Genomic DNA, 24724 nt, shown 5'->3' on the forward strand with positions numbered 1-24724 from the left:
GCGTGCCTGTCTGTAACATAAATACATATCATGTCGTAAACACGATCTAACTGTACATGCATAACAGAGGAGGTGTCTTAGACATCATGTAATTATTATGGGCGTGATCTTAATGAAAAGGCGGGGTTTCGGTGGTATTGTGAATGGGTGTGGGCGTGACATTTTTTCTGATGGGGCGTTACTCTCCGCCCCCTTGCAGTGTACTGAGAGCTCGCCGCTCACTGCTATTGGCTGATCTACTTGAGGTGCAGGTGACGTGAGGGATGCGGCCAGTTCTCATCTTGACATAAAAGCTTTGCAGGAGAAAAGCACCAGCTAGAGATCAGCATCAGACCCGACTTGCTGTCAGGGACCAAGAGGTAACAAAGCTCATACACCGCTGTCATTTCATATGCTAGCTAGCTTGGGGTGACCTTCACAAAATCACGTGGGGAGGAGATACAGCTAGGGGCAAGAGCAGTGGGAGAAACTACTTATAAAGGGGGCGCAGGGACAAACCATCTGTACAGTGACATATCTGCATGCTAGCTCATATTTGGGATCAATTAGAGGGCAAGCAGCAGGCAAGGGAGCGAGGCGGTTTATTATAGTCACTGGCTGTGACATCCAGGTAAAAGGACATTTATGATAGATAATCCATCATTACTGTCCCTTCTGAAACCGGTATTACTATGTACATTAACGTCAAGTATTTATTAATAGTCCCACGGAAAATATTATTGCATTCTTAAACTCTGAAACCAAAGTCATCTGTTCCAGAAGCTCCAAATCCACCTAGTTAGTCCCAATAATATCATTATTACTTGTACTGAAACCAGCTTCCCATTATTCACCCAAACCGCACCTCCATCCCATTAATACACCCACCAATGACACTTGCATAAATGTCACATACTTAAACCTCCCAAATGGTCCTTTCCACTGACACAAGTGTCCTATTCACGCGCTTAACCCTAGAGCTGCCATACACCAACCCATGAAAACAATGCTTGGGATTTTATTCACTTGAGGCAACAATGGAGGAGGATTTTGTGTTTGTGATTAATAATAGAGATTGGTCGTTGGGAAAAAACATAGAAAGATTGGATGGTGGAATTAATTGGTGTTTGTGAATGATAATAGGAGTTTGTTTCAGTGAGAGTAAGATTAGGAGATTGTAAAATTCATTTGTCATTAGTATAGGTTAGGCAGAGTAAGTGTATTGCTATTGGTCATTGTGTATCACTTATAAGTAGGCTGACCATATTGCCGCTTTAAAAAGGGACACATATGAAAACTACATATGTGAGGGTTCTTATAAAAATCATTTCTTAAACAGCCCTGACATATGTATTTTTCATATGTGTCCCTTTTTAAAGCGGCAATATGGTCAGCCTACTTATAAGGGTCCTAAGGGTAGACAAAAATAGGGTTGCAGAAGTCAAGGTATCAATATTTTAGGAGCCTTTGGTGCAAACATGAATGAGTTCTAACGATTAAGGAGTGTGGCCTTTGTAGGCGATTTTACTTGAGTTGAGCTTTTGACTGTATGTTCTGTAAAATTAATTTCCCCCAATATGTCCATATTTGTTATATCAGCTACAGAATATTACATGTTTTGGAAATTGCTCCTTTAGGTATATGTTTGTAGTTGAAATAGCTAAAACCACCACTTATAATGAGAAATGTCAGTACCTTAGTACTCGCCTTTGTATATAGAGATAGTGATGAGGCCCACAGAAGGCATAAACAATCATGTAGGATTGCTCAGAGATGGACTGTTTGGTATTTCAGGGCTGGACCTTCCTTTTTTTTGTCAGGATCAGACTGATACACTTTAGGAAAATTCTCCTCTGTGAAAAGCACAATTGGACTAAAAGAGGCTGCTCCCAGGTGGTGGCCCTCCAGAGAACAAGCTGCCAAGCCTGTAATTTTCTGGTTGAACTCTTCTCTTAGTCTTTATGTGTATAAAGAGATTGTGAGACAAGATAAACAAGTTTGCACTTCTTGCAGGCGCATCTCATTGGAATGTGCCTATTAATTAGAACAATGGGTGATGATTTTAATTAGTAAAATTAGCTATTTCAAATACAAAAATGAACCTTAGGAGCAGTTTCCAATACATTTACTACTCTGCAGCTGATATAACAAGTAATCAGGAACACATTATTATGTAGACACATATTACATCAGTGTCCCTTTAATTCTCCTTTGTAAATTAAACAGCACTTCACATTTTAGTGACACATCTACCTTTTGCTAGTACATGCAGTGAATCCTGTCTCTACCTGGCACCATGACCGATTTTCATCTCAGTCATTTCATTTCTTTCCCCTCTTGTAAATACTGTTCAGCATTTAGCCACTGTCCACTCTAACACAACACTTGCTATGTTCCCTCTGCCTCTTTCTTCTCCTCTTTACAGCACTGCCCTGATGGGAACTTTTTTCTCTTGGCAACTTTTTCTTCACACACTTTGACTTAAAGGGACACTGTACCCAAATTTTTTTCTTTCATGATTCAGATTGAGCATGACATTTTAAGCAACTTTCTAATTTACTCCTATTATCAAATTTTCTTCATTCTCTTGGTATCTTTATTTGAAATGCACAAATGTAAGTTTAGATGCCGGGCCATTTTTGGTGAACAGCCTGGGTTGCCCTTGCTGATTGGTGGATAAATTCATCCACCAATAAAAAAGTGCTGTCCAGAGTACTAAAACCAAAAAAAGCTTAGATGCCTTCTTCTTCAAATAAAGATAGCAAGAGAATGAAGAAAAAATGATAATAGGTGCAAATTAGAAAGTTGCTTAAAATTGCATGCTCTTTCTGAATTACAAAAGGGAAAATGTGGGTTCAGTGTCCCTTTAACTATTTAGATGGCTACTTCACTGGTAATTAATGTTTCTGCTGTTAGCTTTAGGGTTACACATTCTCTGAGCCATTCTGTTATCAAACCTTATATTCATTTATTCTCTGCCTATAAAGCCCTGCTGTTCTGGAAATACATTTCACTTGTAACTCACTGTAGATTTAGACAGTACTCCTACTGGAGTTATGTTTTTATTGCATTTCACTGTCATGTTTTTCTTCCATGCTAATCAGGAATTGCTCAGCAAATTTTACTGAAACTGCTCTTATCAAACCATTTAAACTATTTTATTACATATTTTGCCATTTTTTTATCTTCTAGTGTAACATCTCAGCATGACATTCAGACTTTAAATGCTCGGGTCAAGCTGTATTGATCTTCCATACTTTTGCTAAACTGTCTGCCATGCTATATGTTGTGTAAAAGACAAATCTATTGAGTGTCAGGTGCATCTGTCCTTGTCACTTCAGTATTTCATTGTTTAAAGGGACAGTCAAGTCAAAATTAAATTTGAATGATTAAAGGGACAGTATACTGTAAAATAGTTTTTCCCTTAATGTGTTTACAATTGCTTTTTTTACCAACTGCAGAGTAAAAAATGTATGAAAATTAGCTTTTTAAGGTTTATTTCTGTATATTAAAGCTCTGATTTTGTGTTTTGAAGCCACAGCCTAATAAAATAGGTTGAGCTTGTAGGTATAATCAGATCTCATTACTGTATCACATTGTGCACATATACTTGCTTCTTTATCTTATATCTGTCCTTAAAACAATCACCAATACTTTGAGAGAACAATGGAAAATCAACATTTTATTACCTTATCTCTGCTTTATCACACTGGGAGTGTAATTTCTTCTGCTGGCTGTGTTTACAAAGCTTATCTATAGCTGGTACGCGCGGCCACAAACTTTCAGAATAGGTGGGGATACCACATGCTAAATTAACAATTTCAAATGCCAATATAAGGGTAAAGGAGCTACTTGTAAACAATTTAATACACTCCAGCAGGTAAAGTAGATCATTGGGAACAAATTAAAGGGGATAAATTTTTTGAGTAAACTGTCCCTTTAAGACAGAGCATGTAATGTAAACAACTTTCCAATGTACTTTAATATAACCAAATTTGCTTTGTTCTCTTGGTGTCTTGTTGAAGTGTAAACCTAGGTAGGCTCAGTAGCAGAAATTTACTGTAGAGGACAGGCGGCACTCCAGGATAAAAGTTAAAAAATCATTCTTTATTCAAAAATTCTCTAAAATAACAACACTCATGTTGCAAACAAAAGGTGGAGGAGGAGGAAACCTTACATGTTTCGTACCCTGCGGCACTTAATCATAGGTATACCTATGATTAAGTGCCGCAGGGTACGAAACATGTAAGGTTTAGATTATTTTATTGTATTTTAGTCTAGATATTTGTAGTTTATTTAATTTATTGATAGTGTAGGTGTATTTGTAACTTAGGTTAGGATTTATTTTACAGGAAAATTGGTAATTATTTTAACTAGGTAGCTATTAAATAGTTATTAACTATTTAATAGCTATTGTACCTAGTTAAAATAAATACCAAGTTACCTGTAAAATAAATATATACCCTAAAATAGCTACAATGTAATTATTAATTACATTGTAGCTATCTTAGGGTTTATTTTATAGCTAAGTATTTAGATTTAAATAGGAATATTTTAATTAATAATATTAATATTAATTAGATTTATTTTAATAAGAATTTAGTTAGGGATGTTAGAGTTAGATAGGGTTATTATACTTAATATATATATATACTATAATAACTATATTAGCCCTAATAAAATTAGGGTTAATATAGGTGGCGGCTGTGTAGGCGGATTAAATTAGGGGTTAATATTTTTAAAATAGATGGCGGCGGTGTAAGGGGCTCACTTTAGGGGGTAGGTAAGATAGATGGCGGCGGGGTAGGGGGCTCACTTTAGGGGGTAGGTAAGATAGATGGCGGCGGGGTAGGGGGCTCACTTTAGGGGGTAGGTAATATAGATGGCGGCGGGGTAGGGGGCTCACTTTAGGGGGTAGGTAAGATAGATGGCGGCGGGGTAGGGGGCTCACTTTAGGGGGTTATAGATTTAATATAGCTGGCGGCGGGGTCCGGGAGCGGCGGTTTAGGGGTAAATACAAATTTTATTGTTAGGATAGTGAGGGGGGATAGCGGATAAAGGGTTAGACATGTCGGGCTATGTTTGGGAGGCGTGTTAGACAGTACGGGTGATTTTATAACTTTAGTCAGGTTTTGTAGGCGCCGGCAGTTTCTAATGTGCCGTAAGTCACTGGCGACTCCAGAAATTTGTACTTACACAGATTTCTGGACATCGCTGGTTTGTCAGACTTACGGCACTTTAGCCTCTGACGGCGCCGTATATAGGATAGCTCGAGTTGCGAGCTGAAACTGCGGGCGGCGGGGGTTCCCTCGCTTGCGCCACAAACTACGATCTTTATTGGATCGCGCCCCATATGTCCAGAAGGATATAAATAAATTAGTAACTGTCCAAAGGAGGGCTACTAAAATGGTACACATTCTAAAATATAAAGCATTCAAAGAAAGACCCTATAGCCTAAATATGTTTAGAGGAGAGAAGGAAAATAGGTGACATAACAGAAACCTTCAAATATATGAAGGGACTTAATAAAGTGGAAGCTGAAAACATTTTCCACAAAAAATAAATGCCAAAACAAGGGGTCACAATCTTAAATTAGAGGGTAGCAGATTCAGGAGAAATGTGAGGATGGATTCATGGAATAAACTTCCAATAGAGGTGGTAAACACAGGGACTGTAAAATAATTAATTACAATTCATGGGACATGCATAAGTCTATCCTAAGAAAATAGTTACCTGTAATATGTGTAGACTTGATGGGCCTTTTTGGTTCTTATCTACTGTCAAACTCTATGTTGCTATGTTTCCATTACAAACATATTTTTTAATATTTTAGGATTTATGCAGCCAAATAATTTATGATTAGTACAACAGTGCACTCTGACTCAAGTGTGTTAAATATAAAAGATAAAAAGCTCAAAATAAAATAGACTTACAAGAGAGATTATTATTATTATTATTATTATTATTTTTAATCAGGATATCAGATAAAAGTCCTGTAGAGGGAATGTCTGTGTCCCCAGGTACCTTGCAGCCCCTCAGCTTGAATTCCTATGAGAAGTCTGTATCAGCTCTCCAACTATGCATCCTTGTGAGGGACAATAGACCTTCCTTTTTTTTGTAACTTTAAAGTCCCTTAAATTCTTTATTGCCCTGCTTATTTAAAGTGGTTTTATAAAGTTTCATTGCTTGAGACCTTTAGATCAAATAATTGTAATTGGACACAAAACAACCTTATTTATTAGAATATTTTTATTCAACAGAGATTATATTGAGTACAAGGTTTCTCTCCCAATAGCATCACATCCCCTATACATCCATATTCCTGTAATTAGTTAGAAAATATCTGACTATTAAGGGACAGTAAATTCAAGATTTAACTTGCATGATTCAGATATAGCAGGTATAAGCAACTTTCTAGTTTGCTTCTCTTATCTAATGCACTCCATTTTCTTTCTCTCTATTGCAGAAAAGCATACCTAGATAGGCTCAGGATCAGCAATGCACTGCTAGGAGCTAGCTGGTGATTGGTGGCTGCTCACATATGCTTCTTGCCTTTGGTTTACCAGATGTGTTTAGCTAGCTCCCAGTAGAGTGTTGCTGTTCTTGGGCCTACCTAGGTTTACTCTTGAACAAAGCATACAAAGAGGACATAGCAAATGTGTTAATAGGAGCAAATTGGAAAGTTTTGATGTTTGAAATTGTATGCCCTATCTTAGTTATTAACGTTTAATGTTGATGGTACTATCTCTTTAAAGGGACATGATACCCACATGTTAAAGCACTTGAAAGTGATGCAGCATAGATGTAAAAAACTGGCTAGAAAATATCACCTGAACATCTCTACAGGAAAAAAGGAAGATATTTTTACTTCAAAATGTCCTAACTATTCACACCCCACTGTAAAGAGACTTTAAGCAACCAATCAGGATGCTAGTCCCTGGACTTGCAATGGAGTGTGCACCTGGCATGTACAGGCACAGTCATATTATATTTTTATTTAGTTTACTGCAAAATCTTATGAGATTTCAGTGAATTCTCATGAGATCACAACAAAGCAAAGCATGACCTCAGCACTGCTGATGCTGAGTGGCTATTTTGTTTTTTTCAACTTGTAGTTGGACTGCAGCTGAAGTATAACTGTTCACAGAACACTTACTCTGGTGAGCTGAAGACATTTTAAGGTAAGATATCTTCCATTTTTACATAGAGATGTTTAGGTGATATTTTCATGTCAGCTTTTCACAGTTATGCTGCATCAGTTTCAAGTGATTTAGCATATGAGTATTATGTCCCTTCAAATGAACCCAACAGAGGTAACAGTGGATATTGAAACTATTAATTTTTGTTTATTATAATATTTTTATTGAGGTTTTGAATATCACAGCAGATCAGTTTGATAGGGATTGTTGCAAAATGAAATGTACATGTGTACTTGGACAAACACAAAATTTACAGCTGAAAAAAGAATAGGTACAGAGTTCCTTAAAGGCATATTTCAAGAGCATTGTAATACAGCCTATCATATCTGTAGTTTCAAACTAACAAATGGTGACTATACCTCTATTTTCAATAAGACAGTTGTCACATATTTGTTGGTGTATATATACTTAGGCTAACAGGAAAGCCTAGAGCAGTAAATAAAATAAATGCAAAATTCAAGAATGCTTCAGGACAACATATTGTACTTGTAGCTGTAAACAGGGGTGTAACTACAGTTTCTCAGGGAACTCCAATGTTACAGGGCCCATTCTTTTAGGGGGCCCACTGCTTTTCTTAGTGCTGTAGTGTTTGCATGTGTGTATGTGTGTGTGTGTATATATTTATTTCACAAGCTATGCTTTGGCATGGATGCTGTTCAAATGAGGGGGGGGGGGGGGTCAGTCACAGACTTTGCCCTGGGGTCCAGTAAGTTCTGGTTACGCCTCTGGCTATAAACTAGTTAGTAACAATGCACATTTCAAGTGGATCACAATACAATCTATTGTACCTTTAGCTTCAAACTGGCAGACAACTAAACTTTACATGATGCAAATACCATTAATATAAAGTACAATTGCATAAATGTAAGCAAAGCAACAGAATATTGCAACAGAAGGTGTAGCATTAGTAGGTGTGCCACTCTCGTGACCTATAAGAAATATAAATGAACCATCTACTTGTTATATGAACCACTTTTAGACTTTATAGTAAGTAGGGCATATGAACCTGCTATGAAGCCCTCTGTTAGACCTTGTAACTATAGTGGCATAAATGCAACTAGTTGGTTAAAAGGAATAGGAATTATCATAGGAGAAACAGAACTTCTTTAGCAAGGTCCGACTATCAGGATATGATTAAAAACAATTAATTATTATTAATACAGATATTTTACATACATATTAGTTGAAATATATATAACTGTATGCTCTATCTGAACCATGAAAAAAATATTGTTTCTTTCATGTAATTGGCAAGAGTCCATGAGCTAGTGACGTATGTGATATACAATCCTACCAGGAGGGGCAAAGTTTCCCAAACCTCAAAATGCCTATAAATACACCCCTCACTACACCCACAATTCAGTTTTACAAACTTTGCCTCCTATTGAGGTGGTGAAGTAAGTTTGTGCTTGATTTTCTTCTGTGATATGTGCTTCTCAGCATTTTGAAGCCTGATTCCTCTGAGTACAGTGAATGTCAGAGGGATGTGAAGGGAGTATCGCCTATTGAATTCTATGGTTTTCTTTGCGGGTAGTCTGTTCCATAGGTTCTTGGTTATCGTCGTAGAGATTCATCTCCTACCTCCCTTTTCAGATCAACGATATACTCTCATATTCCATTACCTCTACTGATAACTGTTTCAGTACTGGTTTGGCTATCTGCTATAGGCAAAATTATGCTGGCAAGGCCGCAAAATGCTGATATTTATTGTGTCATTCTTGGCGCAAATTTTTTTTGGCGCAAAGGTACGTTCGGTGACGCAAATTTGCGAGTTGCGTAATTTCCGGATGTTAGCGCCAAAAAAATTCATTTTGCGTTGCGCGTTATACTTGACGCCAAATAATTTAATTATTTAAACCCCATTCCGATATGCCTCTTGCCTTTTTCTATGCTCAGAGGGCTATGCTGTTTGCATTTTTTTCCCATTCCTGAAACTGCCATATATGGAAATTGATAATTTTGCTTTATATGTTGTTTTTTCTCTTACATTTGCAAGATGTCTCAATCTGATCCTGTCTGAGAAACCACTGTTGGATCCCTGCTGCCTGATAACAGTTCTACCAAAGATAAGTGTATCTGTTGTAAGTTAGCAGAGATTATATCTCCAGCTGTAGTATGTAACACTTGTCATGATAAGCTTTTACATGCAGAGAATGTATCCGTCAGTACTAGTACAATGCCTGTTGTTCCTTCAACATCTAATGTACATGATATCCCTGTGAATATAAAAGATTTTATTGCTGATGCGATTCAGAAGGCTTTGTCTGCTATTCCACCTTCTATTAAACGTAAAAGGTCTTTTAAAACTTTTCATAAAGTTGATGAAATTTCAAATGACCGACAACATACTGAATTATCCTCCTCTGATGAGGATCTATCTGATTCAGAAGATCCTACCCCAGATATTGACACTGACAAATCTACGTATCTCTTTAAGATGCAGTATATTAGTTCCTTGTTAAAAGAAGTGTTGATTACTTTGGATATTGAGGAAACTAGTCCTCTTGATACTAAAACTAGTAAACGTTTAAATTCTGTTTATAAACCTCCTGTGGTTACTCCAGAGGTTTTTCCAGTTCCTGATGCTATTTCTTATATTATTTCAAAGGAATGGAATAGGCCTGGTACTTCTTTTATTCCTTTTTCTAGGTTTAAAAAGTTGTATCCTTTGCCAGCAGTCAGATTGGAGTTTTGGGAAAAAAATCCCAAAAACTCCAATCTTGCCAAACGTACTACTATCCCTATGGAAGATAGTACTTCCTTTAAAGGGATACTAAACCTAATTTTTAATTTCATTATTCAGAAAGATCATGAGATTTTAAGCACCTTTCTAATTTACTCCTATTATCAATTTTTCTTTGTTCTCATGCTATCTTGATTTGAAAAAGCAGTACTGTAAGCTTTAGAGCCGGACCATTTTTTGTTCAGTACCTGGGTAGCACTTGCGGATTTGTGACTAAATGTAGCAAACCAATCAGCAAGCTCTACCAAGGTGCTGAACTAAAAATGGTCCGGCTCCTAACCTTTTATTACTGCTTTTTTTAAATCAAGATAACATGAGAACAAAGAAAAATTGATAATAGGAGTAAATTAGAAAGTTGCTTAAAATTGCATGCTCTATCTGAATCCTGAAATAAAAAAATGTGGGGTTAATATCCCTTTAAGGATCCTTTAGATAGGAAACTTGAATCTCATCTAAAGAAAGCTTATTTATATTCTGGCTATCTTCTCAGGCCTGCCATTTCTATTGCTGATGTTGCAGCTGCATTAACTTTCTGGTTGGAAAGCTTAGCGCAACAGGAAACAGATCCTGATTTGTCTAGCATTGTTCGCTTGCTTCAACATGCTAATCGTTTTATCTGTGATGCTATTTTTGATGTAATCAAAATTAATGTTAAATCTATGTCTTTAGCTATTTTAGCTAGAAGAGCTATGTGGCTCAAATATTGGAATGCTGACATGGGGGCCTAGTTATTAAGCCGTCAACCTCAAATACGCTGGAATTCCGCAGCGTATTTGTGGCGAGGCTGATACGCCTTAGTTATCAAAGGCTCGAGACCGGCAAAAGTAGAATTTTGTGACGTAAGCTTCGATCCGCCGGACTCAGTCCGACACAGATCGATTCTTACGTCACTCCAGATGTTCCGCACACAAGTGCGGCACATTCTCACTACTTTTGCTAGTTATCAAAAAACTAGCAGGTACGCTCGGCACTTTTACGGCCCAGCGTACCTGGTTTTCAAACCGCCACCCCTGGAGGCGGCGGATCCCATAGGAATCAATGGGAGTCTGACCATAGCGAAAGTACAAGTTCGCTGCTGACAGACATCCCATTGATTCCTATGGGAGCTGTCTACACCTAACACCTTAACATGTACCCCGAGTCTAAACACCACTAATCTGTCCCCCCTACACCGCCGCAACTAAATAAAGTTATTACCCCCTAAACCGCCACTCCCGGAGCCCACCGCAAGCTACTCTATACATATTAACCCCTAAACCGCCGCTCCCGGAGCCCACCGCAACTATAATAAATGTATTAACCCCTAAACCGCCGCTCCCTGAACCCGCCGCAACCTATATTAAATGTATTAACCCCTATCCTGCCCCCCCACACCGTCGCCACCTATAATAAATTTATTAACCCCTATCCTGCCCCCCACTACGCCGCCGCCACTGTAATAAAATTATTAACCCCTAAACCTAAGTCTAACCCTAACGCCCCCCTAACTTAAATATTAATTAAATAAATCTAAATAAATTAACTCTTATTATACTAAATGAATCCTATTTAAAACTAAATACTTACCTTTAAAATAAACCCTAATATAGCTACAATATAAATAATAATTATATTCTAGCTATTTTAGGATTAATATTTATTTTACAGGTACCTTTCAATTTATTTTAACTAGGTACAATAGCTATTAAATAGTTATTAACTATTTAATAGCTTACCTAGCTAAAAGAAACAGAAATTTACCTGTAAAATAAATCCTAACCTAAGTTACAATTACACTTAACACTACACTATACTTTAATAAATTATTCCTATTTAAAAATAAATACTTACCTGTAAAAGAAACCCTAAGATAGCTACAATATAATTAATAATTATATTGTAGCTATCTTAGGATTTATATTTATTTTACAGGTAACTTTGTATTTATTTTAGCTAGTTAGAATAGTTATTAAATAGTTATTAACTATTTAATAACTACCTAGCTAAAATAAATACAAAATTACCTGTAAAATAAATCCTAACCTAAGTTACAATTAAACCTAATACTACACTATCATTAAATTAATTAAATAAACTACCTACAAATAACTACAATTAAATACAATTACATAAACTAATTAAAGTACAAAAAATAAAAAAAGCTAAGTTACAAAAAAATAAAAAAATAAGTTACAAACATGTTAAAAATATTACAACAATTTTAAGCTACTTACACCTAATCTAAGCCCCCTAATAAAATAACAAACCCCCCCAAAATAAAAAAAATGCCCTACCCTATTCTAAATTAAATAAAGTTCAAAGCTCTTTTACCTTACCAGCCCTTAAAAGGGCCATTTGTGGGGGCATGCCCCAAAGAAAACAGCTCTTTTGCCTGTAAAAGAAAAATACAACACCCCCCCCCAACATTAAAACCCACCACCCACATACCCCTAATCTAACCCAAACCCCCCTTACAAAAACCTAACACTAATCCCCTGAAGATCATCCTACCTTGTCTTCACTCAGCCGAGCAGCGATGGAACCGAAGTGGACATCCGGAGCGGAAGAAGTTAATCCTCCAAGCGGCGCTGAAGAAATCTTCCATCCGATGAAGTCATCATCCAGGCGGCGCTGAAGAAAAGTCTTCGATCCGGCCGATGTCATCTTCAAAGAGGCGCTGAAGAGGTCTTCTATCCGGGCGATGTCATCTTCCAAGACGGGTCTTGAATCTTCCTCCCGCCGACGCAGAACCTCCTTCTTCACCGACGGACTACGACGAATGAAGGCTCCTTTAAGGGACGTCATCCAAGATGGCGTCCCCTCAATTCCGATTGGCTGATAGGATTCTATCAGCCAATCGGAATTAAGGTAGGAATATTCTGATTGGCTGATGGAGTCAGCCAATCAGAATCAAGTTCAATCTGATTGGCTGATTCCATCAGCCAATCAGATTTTTCCTACCTTAATTCCGATTGGCTGATAGAATCCTATCAGCCAATCGGAATTGAGGGGACGCCATCTTGGATGACGTCCCTTAAAGGAGCCTTCATTCGTCGTAGTCCGTCGGTGAAGAAGGAGGTTCCGCGTCGGCAGGAGGAAGATTCAAGACCCGGCTTGGAAGATGACATCGCCCGGATAGAAGACCTCTTCAGCGCCTCTTTGAAGATGACATCGGCCGGATCGAAGACTTTTCTTCAGCGCCGCCTGGATGATGACTTCATCGGATGGAAGATTTCTTCAGCGCGCTTGGAGGATTAACTTCTTCCGCTCCGGATGTCCACTTCGGTTCCATCGCTGCTCGGCTGAGTGAAGACAAGGTAGGATGATCTTCAGGGGATTAGTGTTAGGTTTTTGTAAGGGGGGTTTGGGTTAGATTAGGGGTATGTGGGTGGTGGGTTTTAATGTTGGGGGGGGGGTTGTATTTTTCTTTTACAGGCAAAAGAGCTGTTTTCTTTGGGGCATGCCCCCACAAGTGGCCCTTTTAAGGGCTGGTAAGGTAAAAGAGCTTTGAACTTTATTTAATTTAGAATAGGGTAGGGCATTTTTTTATTTTGGGGGGGTTTGTTATTTTATTAGGGGGCTTAGATTAGGTGTAAGTAGCTTAAATTATTGTTGTAATATTTTTAACATGTTTGTAACTTATTTTTTTATTTTTTGTAACTTAGCTTTTTTTATTTTTTGTACTTTAGTTAGTTTATGTAATTGTATTTAATTGTAGTTATTTGTAGGTAGTTTATTTAATTAATTTAATGATAGTGTAGTATTAGGTTTAGTTGTAACTTAGGTTAGGATTTATTTTACAGGTAATTTTTGTATTTCTTTTAGCTAGGTAGTTATTAAATAGTTAATAACTATTTAATAACTATTCTAACTAGCTAAAATGAATACAAACTTACCTGTAAAATAAATATAAATCCTAAGATAGCTACAATATAATTATTAATTATATTGTAGCTATCTTAGGGTTTATTTTACAGGTAAGTATTTATTTTTAAATAGGAATAATTTATTAAAGTATAGTGTAGTGTTAGGTGTAATTGTAACTTAGGTTAGGATTTATTTTACAGGTAAATTTCTGTTTCTTTTAGCTAGGTAAGCTATTAAATAGTTAATAACTATTTAATAGCTATTGTACCTAGTTAAAATAAATTGAAAGGTACCTGTAAAATAAAATTAAATCCTAAGATAGCTAGAATATAATTATTATTTATATTGTAGCTATATTAGGGTTTATTTTAAAGGTAAGTATTTAGTTTTAAATAGGATTCATTTAGTTAATAAGAGTTAATTTATTTAGATTTATTTAATTAATATTTAAGTTAGGGGGGCGTTAGGGTTAGACTTAGGTTTAGGGGTTAATAATTTTATTACAGTGGCGGCGGCGTAGTGGGGGGCAGGATAGGGGTTAATAAATTTATTATAGGGGGCGACGGTGTAGGGGAGGCAGATTAGGGGTTAATAAATTTATTATAGGTGACGACGGTGTAGGGGGGGCAGGATAGGGGTTAATAGGTTTAATATAGGTTGCGGCGGGTTCAGGGAGCGGCGGTTTAGGGGTTAAACTATTTAGTTGCGGAGAGGTGCGGGATCAGCAGGATAGGGGTTAATAACTTTATAATAGAGGGCGACGGTGTAGGGGGGGCAGGATAGGGGTTACTAGGTATACTGTAGGTGGCAGCGGTGTCCGGGAGCGGCGGTTTAGGGGTTAATACATTTATAAGAGTTGCGGCAGGGTCTAGGAGCGGCGGTTTAGGGGTTAATACATTTATAAGAGTTGCGGCAGGGTCTAGGAGCGGCGGTTTAGGGGTTAGTAACTTTATTGAGTTGCGGGAGGCTCCGGGGGCGCTGGTATAGGGATAGAACAGTGTAGTTAGTGTGTGTGCTTAGTGACAGGCTAGCAATAAAGCTGAGAAAAAGCCGAAGAGCCGCGAGATCGGATGAGTGATAACTGTCACAGTCCGCTGCTCATCGCCCCGCGGCTTTTTGACAGCTTTATTTGATAACTTAGGCGTATTTTTTCAGGTCCGCGGTGGCGAAGGTAGGCGAGCTTAGGCGGGCGTATTGGGCCGGCGAAGCCAGAAAAGTAGACGGCTTGATAACTACCCCCCATGGTATCTAAGTCTAGAATACTATCTCTTTTTTTTTTTTTTTTTTTTCCAAGGTAACAATTTATTTGGTTCTCAGTTGGACTCAAATATTTCAGCTTTCACTAGGGGGAAGGGAGTTTTTTTTACCTCAGGATAAAAGATCTAAGGGTAAATCTAAAGCTTTTAATCCTTTTTGTTCTTTTTGACAGAATAAGGAACAGAAACCAAATCCTTCCCCCAAAGAATATGGTTCCAATTGGAAACCTTCTTCAAGTTGGAATAAATCCAAGCCTTTTTTGGAAACCAAAGCCAGCCTCCAAGTCTGCATGAAGGTGCAGCCCTCATTCCAGCTCAGCTGGTGGGGGACAGATTAAAATTTTTCCAAAACATTTGGGCAGATTCTGTCCAAAATCATTGGATTAAGAGTATTGTCTCTCAAGGGTATCGAATAGGATTCAGAGTAAGACCTCCTGTGAGAAGATTTTTTCTCTCATGCATTCCAGCAAATCCAGTGAAGGCTCAGGCTTTTCTAAAGTGAGTTTCAGATCTAGAGCTTTCAGGGGTAATCATACCAGTTTCGTTTCAGGAACAGGGTCTGAAGTTTTATTCAAATCTATTCATTGTCCCAAAGAAAGGAAATTCATTCAGGCCAGTTCTGGATCTGAAAATTTTGGATTGTTTTGTAAGAGTGCCAACTTTCAAAATGGTAACTATGGACTATTCTGCCTTTTGTTCAGCAAGGTCATTATATGTCCACGATAGACTTACAGAATGCATATCTTCATATTCCGATTCATCCAGATCACTATCAGTTTCTGAGATTCTCTTTTCTAGACAAGTATTACCAATTTGTTGCTTTTCCATTTGGCCTAGCGACAGCTCCAAGAATTTTTCAAAGGTTCTTGGTGCCCTACTCTCTGTAATCAGAGAGCAGGGTATTGCAGTGTTTCCTTATTTGGATGATATCTTGGTACTAGCTCAGTCTTTACATTCTGCTGAATCTCACATGAATCAACTAGTGTTGTTTCTTCAAAGACATGGTTGGAGGATCAATTTACCAAAAAGTTCCTTGATTCCAAAGACAAGGGTCACCTTTTTAGGTGTCCAGATAGATTCAGTGTCCATGACTCTGTCTCTAACAGACAAGAGACGAATAAAATTGGTTTTAGCTTGTCGGAACCTTCAGTCTCAATCATTCTCTTCAGTGGCTATGTGCATGCAAGTTTTAGGTCTCATGACTGCAGCATCGGATGAAATCCCCTTTGCTCATTTTCATATGAGCCCTCTCCAGCTTTGGATGCTGAAACAATGGTGCAGGGATTATACAAAGATATCACAGTTAATATTCCTAAATCCCAATGTTTGACTCTCTCTGACTTGGTGGTTGGACCACCATCATATAGTTCAAGGGGCCTCTTTTGTTCGTTCTACCTGGACTGTGATCTCAACAGATGCAAGTATTTCAGATTGGGGAGCTGTCTGGGGATCTCTGACAGCACAAGGGGTTTGGAAACCTCACGAGAGCGAGGTTACCAATCAATATGTTAGAACTCCGTGCTATTTTCAGGGCTCTTCAGGTTTGGCCTCTGTTGAAGGGAGAACCATTCATTTGTTTTCAGACAGACAATATCACAACTCTGGCATATGTCAATCATCAGGGTGGGACTCATAGTCCCCTAGCTATGAAAGAAGTATCTTGGATACTTTCTTGGGCGGAATCCAGATCTTGTCTAATTTCTGCAGTACATATTCCAGGTGTAGACAATTGGGAAGCGGATTATCTCAGCTGTCAGACTTTACATCCGGGGGAGTGGTCTCTCCATCCAGATGTATTTTTTCAGATTGTTCAGATATGGGGTCGTCCAGAAATAGATCTGATGGCTTTCCATCTAAACAAGAAACTTCCCAGGTACTTGTCCAGGTCCAGGGATCCTCAGGCGGAGTCGGTGGATTCGTTAGCAGTTCCTTGGTTTTACCAACCTGTTTATATCTTCCCACCTCTAGTTCTTCTTCCAAAAGTGATCTCCAAGATCATCATGGAATAATTGTTTGTGTTTCTGGTAGCACCAGCATTACCTCACAGGTTTTGGTATGCAGATCTTGTTCTGATGTCCAGTTGCCAACCTTGGCCACTTCCTTTAAGACCAGACCCTCTGTCTCAAGGACCGTTTTTCCATCAGGATCTCAGATCGTTAAATTTGAAGGTATGGAAATTGAACGCTTTGTCATAGCGTTTTCTCTGACTCAGTGATTTTTACTATGTTACAGGCTCGTAAATCTGTTTCTTGGAAGATTTATTATTGAGTTTGGAAGACTTATATTTCATGTTGTTCTTCTCATAAATTCTCCTGGCATTCTTTTAGAATTCCTAGAATTTTACAGTTCCTTCAGGATGGTTTGGATAAAGGTTTGTCTGCAAGTTCTTTGAAGGGACAAATCTCTGCTCTTTCTATTTTATTTCACAGAAAGATTGCTAAGCTTCCTGATATTCACTGTTTTGTGCAGGCTTTGGTTCGTATCAAGCCTGTCATTAAATCAATCTCTCCTCCTTGGAGTCTTAATTTGGTTTTGAAGGCTTTACAGGCTCCTCCTTTTAAGTCTATGCATTCTTTGGATATTAAACTACTTTCTTGGAAAGTGTTGTTCCTTTTGGCTATCTCTAATGCTAGAAGATTTTCCGAATGTTCTGCTCTTTCTTATGTGTCTCCTTTTCTGATTTTCCATCAGGATAAGGCAGTTTTGCGGACTTTATTTAAAGTTTTACTTAAAGTTGTGAATTCTAGTAACATTAATAGGGAAATTGTTGTTCCCTCTTTGTGTCCTAATCCTAAGACTTCTTTGGAGAGATCCTTACATTCTCTGGATGTTGTAAGAGCTTTGAAATATTATGTTGAAGCTACTAACGATTTCAAGAAGACTTCTAGTCTATTTGTTGTCTTTTCTGGTCCAGGAAAGGCCAGAAAACTTCTTCCATTTCCTTTGCATCTTGGTTAAAGCTTTTGATTCATCAGGCCCCGCCTCAGAGAATCACAGCTCATTCTACTAGACCAGTCTCCACTTTGTTGGTTTTTAAGAATGAAGCTTCAGTTCATCAGATTTGCAAAGCAGCAATTTGGTCTTCTTTGCATACATTTACTAAATTCTACTGTTTTGATGTATTTGCCTCTTCGGAAGCAGTTTTTGGTAGAAAGGCAGCTGTTTCAGTTTGATTCCTCTGCTTATGTTTTAAGTTTTTTTTTCTTTTCAATTATGAGGAAAACTTATTTTTTTTTAGATGTGGATTTAATTTTTTCAGCGGAAAATTGCTGTTTTTATTTTATTCCTCCCTCTCTAGTGACTCTTATGTGGAGTTCCACATCTTGGGTATTAATATCCCATACGTTACTAGCTCATGGACTCTTGCCAATTACATGAAAGAAAACCTAATTTATGTAAGCACAATTATATTTCCAGTTCCTTTTTTGATGCTTTTTACTCCTTTTTCTATCACCCCACTACTTCCTCCTTTTTGTATATTTTTTTTTACTCCTTATTTTTTCACCCCGCTACTTGGCTATTCGTTAAACTGAATTCTGGGTGTGGTGAGGGGTGTATTTATAGGCATTTTGAGGTTTGGGAAACTTTGCCCCTCCTGGTAGGATTGTATATCCCATACGTCACTAGCTCATGGACTCTTTCCAATATGAAAGAAATGAATTTATCAGGTAAGTTCTTACATAAATTATGTTTTTTATATCCCTTTAATATGAAATAACACAAACTATTTTAAAACTTTTGGCATAATGTTCTAAAAGGATGTAAAACAACTCTTGGTTTTGTGTACAAATTGTTCTTTGTTCTATGCTAGAGAGGACAAAAAGCAAATTCTGTCACATTTAAATGCTGCAAATCAGATAAATCAGTGCTAATTTAATGTGTGTCCGTAAAGGGGGAAATTTGTGCTAAGTGAAATTAACAAGAGGTCAGACCTCTGGTTAATTTTAAAATGTCCCCTAATTTCCCCCCCATAATAAAGTGTACAGTTCCTTTTTAAAAATAATTTTTTGGGGGGTGTAAAAAAAACTGCACAAAGCAGTTATAAGGGGATAAATTGAGGGGGTGTGGGGTGTTAGGAAAAAAAAACAGCACTGAAAAGTGCCTTTAGATAACAGTCTTTGGGGACTGCGTTTTTTGTCCCTATAAATACTAGGGATAGACCAATATCATTTTTTCAGGGCCAATACCGATACCAATTAATGACCGCCTTTCAGGTAACAGGGGCCGATATTCTGTACATTTTAAAGTTTTGAAAAATCAACACAATTTCTACACAAATCTGGTATAAACTGAACATGCTTATTAAAATTTTAAACATTAAAAGTAAACAACTGGGAACAATAAAGTGCTTGAAAATTAACTTATTAAATTGCTTCCCAAGACCTAGGAAAATGGCATAAATCTCTTTTACACTGCACACTGATATAAAATTAAATGTAAGTCACTACTGCAAAGCTAGACACTATTTCTTCAGTACTCCCAGTTAAGTATAAAAACATTATAGTGCAGAAAGCATAATATTTCAACATGTTCTCCTGTTAAACGGCTTCTGTTTTTTTCATATATTGCTGCCACTTAACTCTTCACTAAAAACACGCTCACTCAGTACACTTTACAGATAAGGGTTAAAAGTAAAGTAAAAAAATAAAATAAAAATATATATATATAGTTTGAGGTTTGATAGCCTGTGCACTGAATAACCGAAAACGATTACTGATTATGCCTGACAAAAACTTACAATTTTGGCTTTTTTTTTTTTTTTACTTAAGTTGCCTCTTAAAATATTGATATTTTTTGCCATCTTGTTCTATTTAAGTCAACAGATGACATTATAGCAATTCTCTTTTATTAAAAGCCAAGGTGCTTGAACTGTGAAAGTCAACTTCACTATATCTTGATAGTATAATAATTAGCAAATAATAAGCTGCCACTTAACTCTTCACTAAAAACACGCTCACTCAGTACACTTTACAGATAAGGGTTAAAAGTAAAGTAAAAAAAATAAATATATATATATATATATATATATATATATATATATACACAAGCAATATAGGGATGGCGCTATATATAACAGAGAACTGAAAATAATATTTCATAAGTACCTAACTGGACTAATATAAAATAACCATAAACATGTACTATACAGATATAAATATACTGCGGAGAGAACACCACAATAAACCACAGGAGTATAAAGCCAACGGCCTAATTATAGTGTATAGTGTCCCCAATAAAAGTTAAAGAGAGCTGAAGAAATAATATAAAGTTCTTTCTATCTTCCTTCTCTTGTATTGGTCCCCCTTTGGGTTTGCACTTACATTAGATTCCCCCAATCCCCCAATGTGCGTAGGGAGATTGTAATTTAACTCCTCCTCACTAATGTCCAGCCAGTCACTGTAGGGAGTTGCGGCACAACAGGGGGGACACCATCAGAGGAGATTAATTCCTGCTTGATGGTATCAAAGACCACCAACATCTTCTTGTGGTCCATGGACCACTGGTTGGCGACCGCTGCTATAGATGATTTGTGTCACTTAAAACTACATAGTTTCCCTGAAGTACACATAGCTAAATTTCTTTTGATTTGCTCCATATCGGTAATATCTGTACGTTTCTGGCCGATACCGATATTTCAGAAATTCCAAATATCAGCCCTAAAAATCAGCTGCTCAGATGGGTCTATCCCTAATAAATACATATGTATATTCTTTATATATATATATATATATATATATATATATATATATATATATATATATCAGTGTGAATATACACATATAAACACATAACTATATATGTATATATTCATATACATATATATTTTAATTATGCTGCCCAACACTGCGTGACTTACTCCCTGTATTAGGTTCTTTGCGGTATCTATATAAGTGCACTCTCGTAAGCACAAAGCTTCCATGCAATGCAAACACAAGGTTGCGTTCACATTGCGCTTTACTTGTAATATCAGCGCACATTTGCATGCGCCTGTATTACTGAGTGGGGTGCAAATGTTGCGTTCATGAAAGAGCAAGTTTGCACTCCACTTATAATGTAGCCCTTTGCTTTTTGGCCTCTAAACCGAGCATTGGATAAAGAACAAGTTTTACAAGAGGCGTTTCATATTACAATGTGAGAACAGCAGGGACATTAAAGTATGTACAGGTTTAGGATAGGCGGGGAAGGGAGGAAAACAACAATGTACATGGCTGTTAAGTGTAAGAGAAAATGTATTATACTATTTGACTTTCAAATGTGTTTTTTTTATTTTAATGTGTTATATTTTGCAAAAAAACAACATATAACTATAGAAAATATTGAATGTGTCATTATGACTTGTTATATATTTGTTAAACTGATATTGATCAATGACAATGTGAGACCTTACCTGTCATAATTCCATTGCAACTGTATTTTGTGCTTTATATCTTTGCACACACTACTAATATGCAACTGATATATTTCTGAATTTAGTAGAAGCAGACCATTTTTATGTAACTAATCCAGAGAAAGTTAATCTTTTCTTTTGTGTTATGAAATTTAACTTACTTTATGAATCATATCTTATCTGTTTATAGCCTCTGTGTCATCTGTCAACACCCTTTAATGTTTTTGAGTCATATTTTCAGTACTAGAATTTCTAATTGTTGTACACCACCCACTGAAATGGAAAAAAATCCTTCCTGAAATGTTTAACCATGGACATCCATCAGAAAATGATATGTCAAGTGTTTACACAATTAATTTGAAAATAAGTTCAATCTGTTTATGACTAACTGTTCTTTATGTTATGTAGACTTAAAAGATGGCTACCACCCTTAAGTATCTTCTGGTTTTCGACTTTGATGAAACAATAGTCAACGAAAACAGTGATGACTCAGTGATTCAGGTGGCACCTGGCCAGGACCTTCCTGATTGGTTGCGTCAGACATTCAAGGATGGCTTTTACAACCAGTACATGCAAAGAGTGTTTGAATACCTTGGAGATAAAGGGGTGAGCCTGCAGGATCTCAGAGATGTATACAGCAATATCCCACTATCTCCTGGAATGCCTGATCTCTTTCGTTTTTTGTTTAAGAATCAAGATCGATTTGAAATTATTCTCATTTCAGACGCCAACATGTTTGGCATTGAAAGTTCCTTGAAAAGTAACGGCTATCAGTCTCTCTTCCGCAGGGTGATTAGCAACCCCACCACTGTGGAGAAGAATGGGTACCTCACCCTTGGTCCCTATCATTCTCACACTTGCCTTCAATGTCCAGCCAACATGTGCAAGAGAAAAGTATTGACAGAATATCTCACAGAGCGTTCTCAAGAGGGAGTGAAATTTGAGAAGCTCTTGTATGTTGGAGATGGAGCCAACGATTTCTGCCCAACTGTTATATTCAGTTCCAGGGATGTTGCTTTCCCCAGGAAAAACTACCCCATGCACCAACTGATCAAAAAGATGGAAGAGAAGCAGAAAGGAACCTACCAATCTATGGTAGCTCCATGGGATACTGCTGAGTCCATTGCCAAGTATCTCCATGGGCTTCTCAACAACAGCTAAAAATGTGGAAACAAATCCATATATAAGGACAATGATATACTTCTGCATTTTAGATCAACCTCTATGCATTTATTTTAACTACCTACCATTTTCAAAAGGATTAAAGAACATCCTTTTTAAGATGCAAATCAAGAACATAAAATTAAAAACAAAACACATACTAATTTTAGAAGACATTTCAGGGTACTATGGATTTTTTTTTTCATTGCTACAGTATCTTTTGTATGTACCAATGTTTGAGCAAACGTTCTCTTGTGTGCAGGAGTTTGAGGTTTGATAGCCTGTGCACTGAATAACCGAAAAAGATTACTGATTATGCCTGACAAAAACTTACTTAAAATTTTGGCTTTTTTTTTTTTACTTAAGTTGCCTCTTAAAATATTGATATTTTTTGCTATCTTGTTCTATTTAAGTCAACAGATGACATTATAGCAATTCTCTTTTATAAAAAGCCAAGGTGCTTGAACTGTGAAAGTCAACTTCACTATATCTTGATAGTATACTATTTAGCAAATAATAAGGGACTTTAGCATGAGGAGAAGAACATATTTGTGAATATAAATATATTCGTATAGATTCATACACATTGATCTGCTAGAATCTACAAGCCTCTCAGCAGCTATGTTCCATCAGACTATCTAACACCTGTCTTCTAAAGGGCTGGTCGCACACAGCATCAAACAGCTGACGCATGATGGCTATTTTATATACCTTAATTTATTATAAGCATGTACATTGATGTTCTAGAGTAAATACACAGACATCTTATGCTATCTATTATCCAAATATACAGAGACCTATGATAATACAAATATAATTATAATATATATATCTTAGAATGCTTGAAACTTTACTCTAGAAGTGTGGTTTTAATTTTATATTTATCGAAGTGTTCAACTAAATTTTTTTCCAAAATACCAATATTATAAGGACAATGATGGCAAACCTTGAAAAATAAATAAATATATATATATATTTATTTAGCACAGTATCTATCTATCTATCTATCTATCTATCTATCTATCTAGTTATATAATAATGCAAGATATATAAATATACAGACCTTGCAGTAATTGGGGCAACTGAGAGAACTGGCACTTAGAAAACAATGAACAAACACACATTATGCTAGGTAACTAAAATAACCATGAAGGTTATGCCTGTGACTTTATTATGTATGTTAAAACCACTTTCTCACACCCCTTTCTCTTTTTGTGCTTCCCATTATTAAAATAAGCCAGATATATTCATAGCAGCAACCCGTTATAAACCTTTCTAGGAATAATTACTATAATTAAGCCTACAAGCCTAGCTGCTTTAGATCACCTTCATAAGAGAACAGTGAAACTCTTGGCAGGGCCCTCTATTCCTTTGTCTCCCATAACTGTCACCTTGCATATTAGACCCATGTCCTTAGCACTGCGGAACCTGTTGGTGCTCAACAGATAATAATTCTAAATATAATAACAGTTATCTTTCTAAACACCATAGTAGCTTTACCAAAAGCAGTATACATGATAACAAAGAGCTAGATCACATTCCATTATTGAACTTAATTGGCTGTAATATCAAAAGTCTTCACACACTGTATTGGATATTGCTGTTGCTATTGTCAGTTGTTATGTTTACAGCTGGAATGCCATCTAGCGCTAATTATGTGAAGTATATGTACACTCTGCATTGTGTGCCGATATATTTATGGATAGAAGGGAAATGTTGAAGTAATCCATTTCAAGTGTTTACTTCACATAAATCTATATTTTATCAAATGTATTTTGTTTATAAAGATGTTTTTGTATGCAACATGTATTTATAAATAGACACTCAATATAAGCTATTTTAATTGGTGTTTTAAAGTTTATTCTTTATTAAAGCAAAAGGCAATTCATGAAAGCAATTATAACCATGATAAGATCACAACATATATTTGCTTTTTGTGTATCGCTGTTTAAACCCTGAATGTGGGAGAAACTGGCTCCTTGCAGTGGGTTTGTACAATGTCTGCAAGTCCTCAGGTTGTGAAATAATGAAACAACAACACTGTGTCTGTTCTTTAGTGTTTTTATCCTCAGGAAATCTCAGGTCTCAGTTTGCACAATAAATATTTATTTTAAGAACTAGATATTTTGTCAGTTTAATTTATCTTTTTATC

At 36.7% G+C, this 24724-nt stretch overlaps 1 protein-coding gene across 1 annotated transcript; it reads left to right on the forward strand.

Annotated features, from left to right (window-relative positions):
- Positions 1 to 253: 253 nt before the first annotated feature.
- Positions 254 to 24692, forward strand: PHOSPHO1 (phosphoethanolamine/phosphocholine phosphatase 1). Its single transcript, XM_053694538.1, has 2 exons — positions 254 to 359; positions 21820 to 24692. The coding sequence occupies exon 2, from the start codon at positions 21829 to 21831 to the stop codon at positions 22570 to 22572; it is 744 nt and encodes a 247-aa protein (XP_053550513.1). The 5' UTR covers positions 254 to 359; positions 21820 to 21828; the 3' UTR covers positions 22573 to 24692.
- Positions 24693 to 24724: the final 32 nt, after the last annotated feature.

Source organism: Bombina bombina, chromosome 1 (assembly GCF_027579735.1).
Source record: "Bombina bombina isolate aBomBom1 chromosome 1, aBomBom1.pri, whole genome shotgun sequence".
In the NCBI taxonomy this organism is placed as follows: Eukaryota; Metazoa; Chordata; class Amphibia; order Anura; family Bombinatoridae; genus Bombina; species Bombina bombina.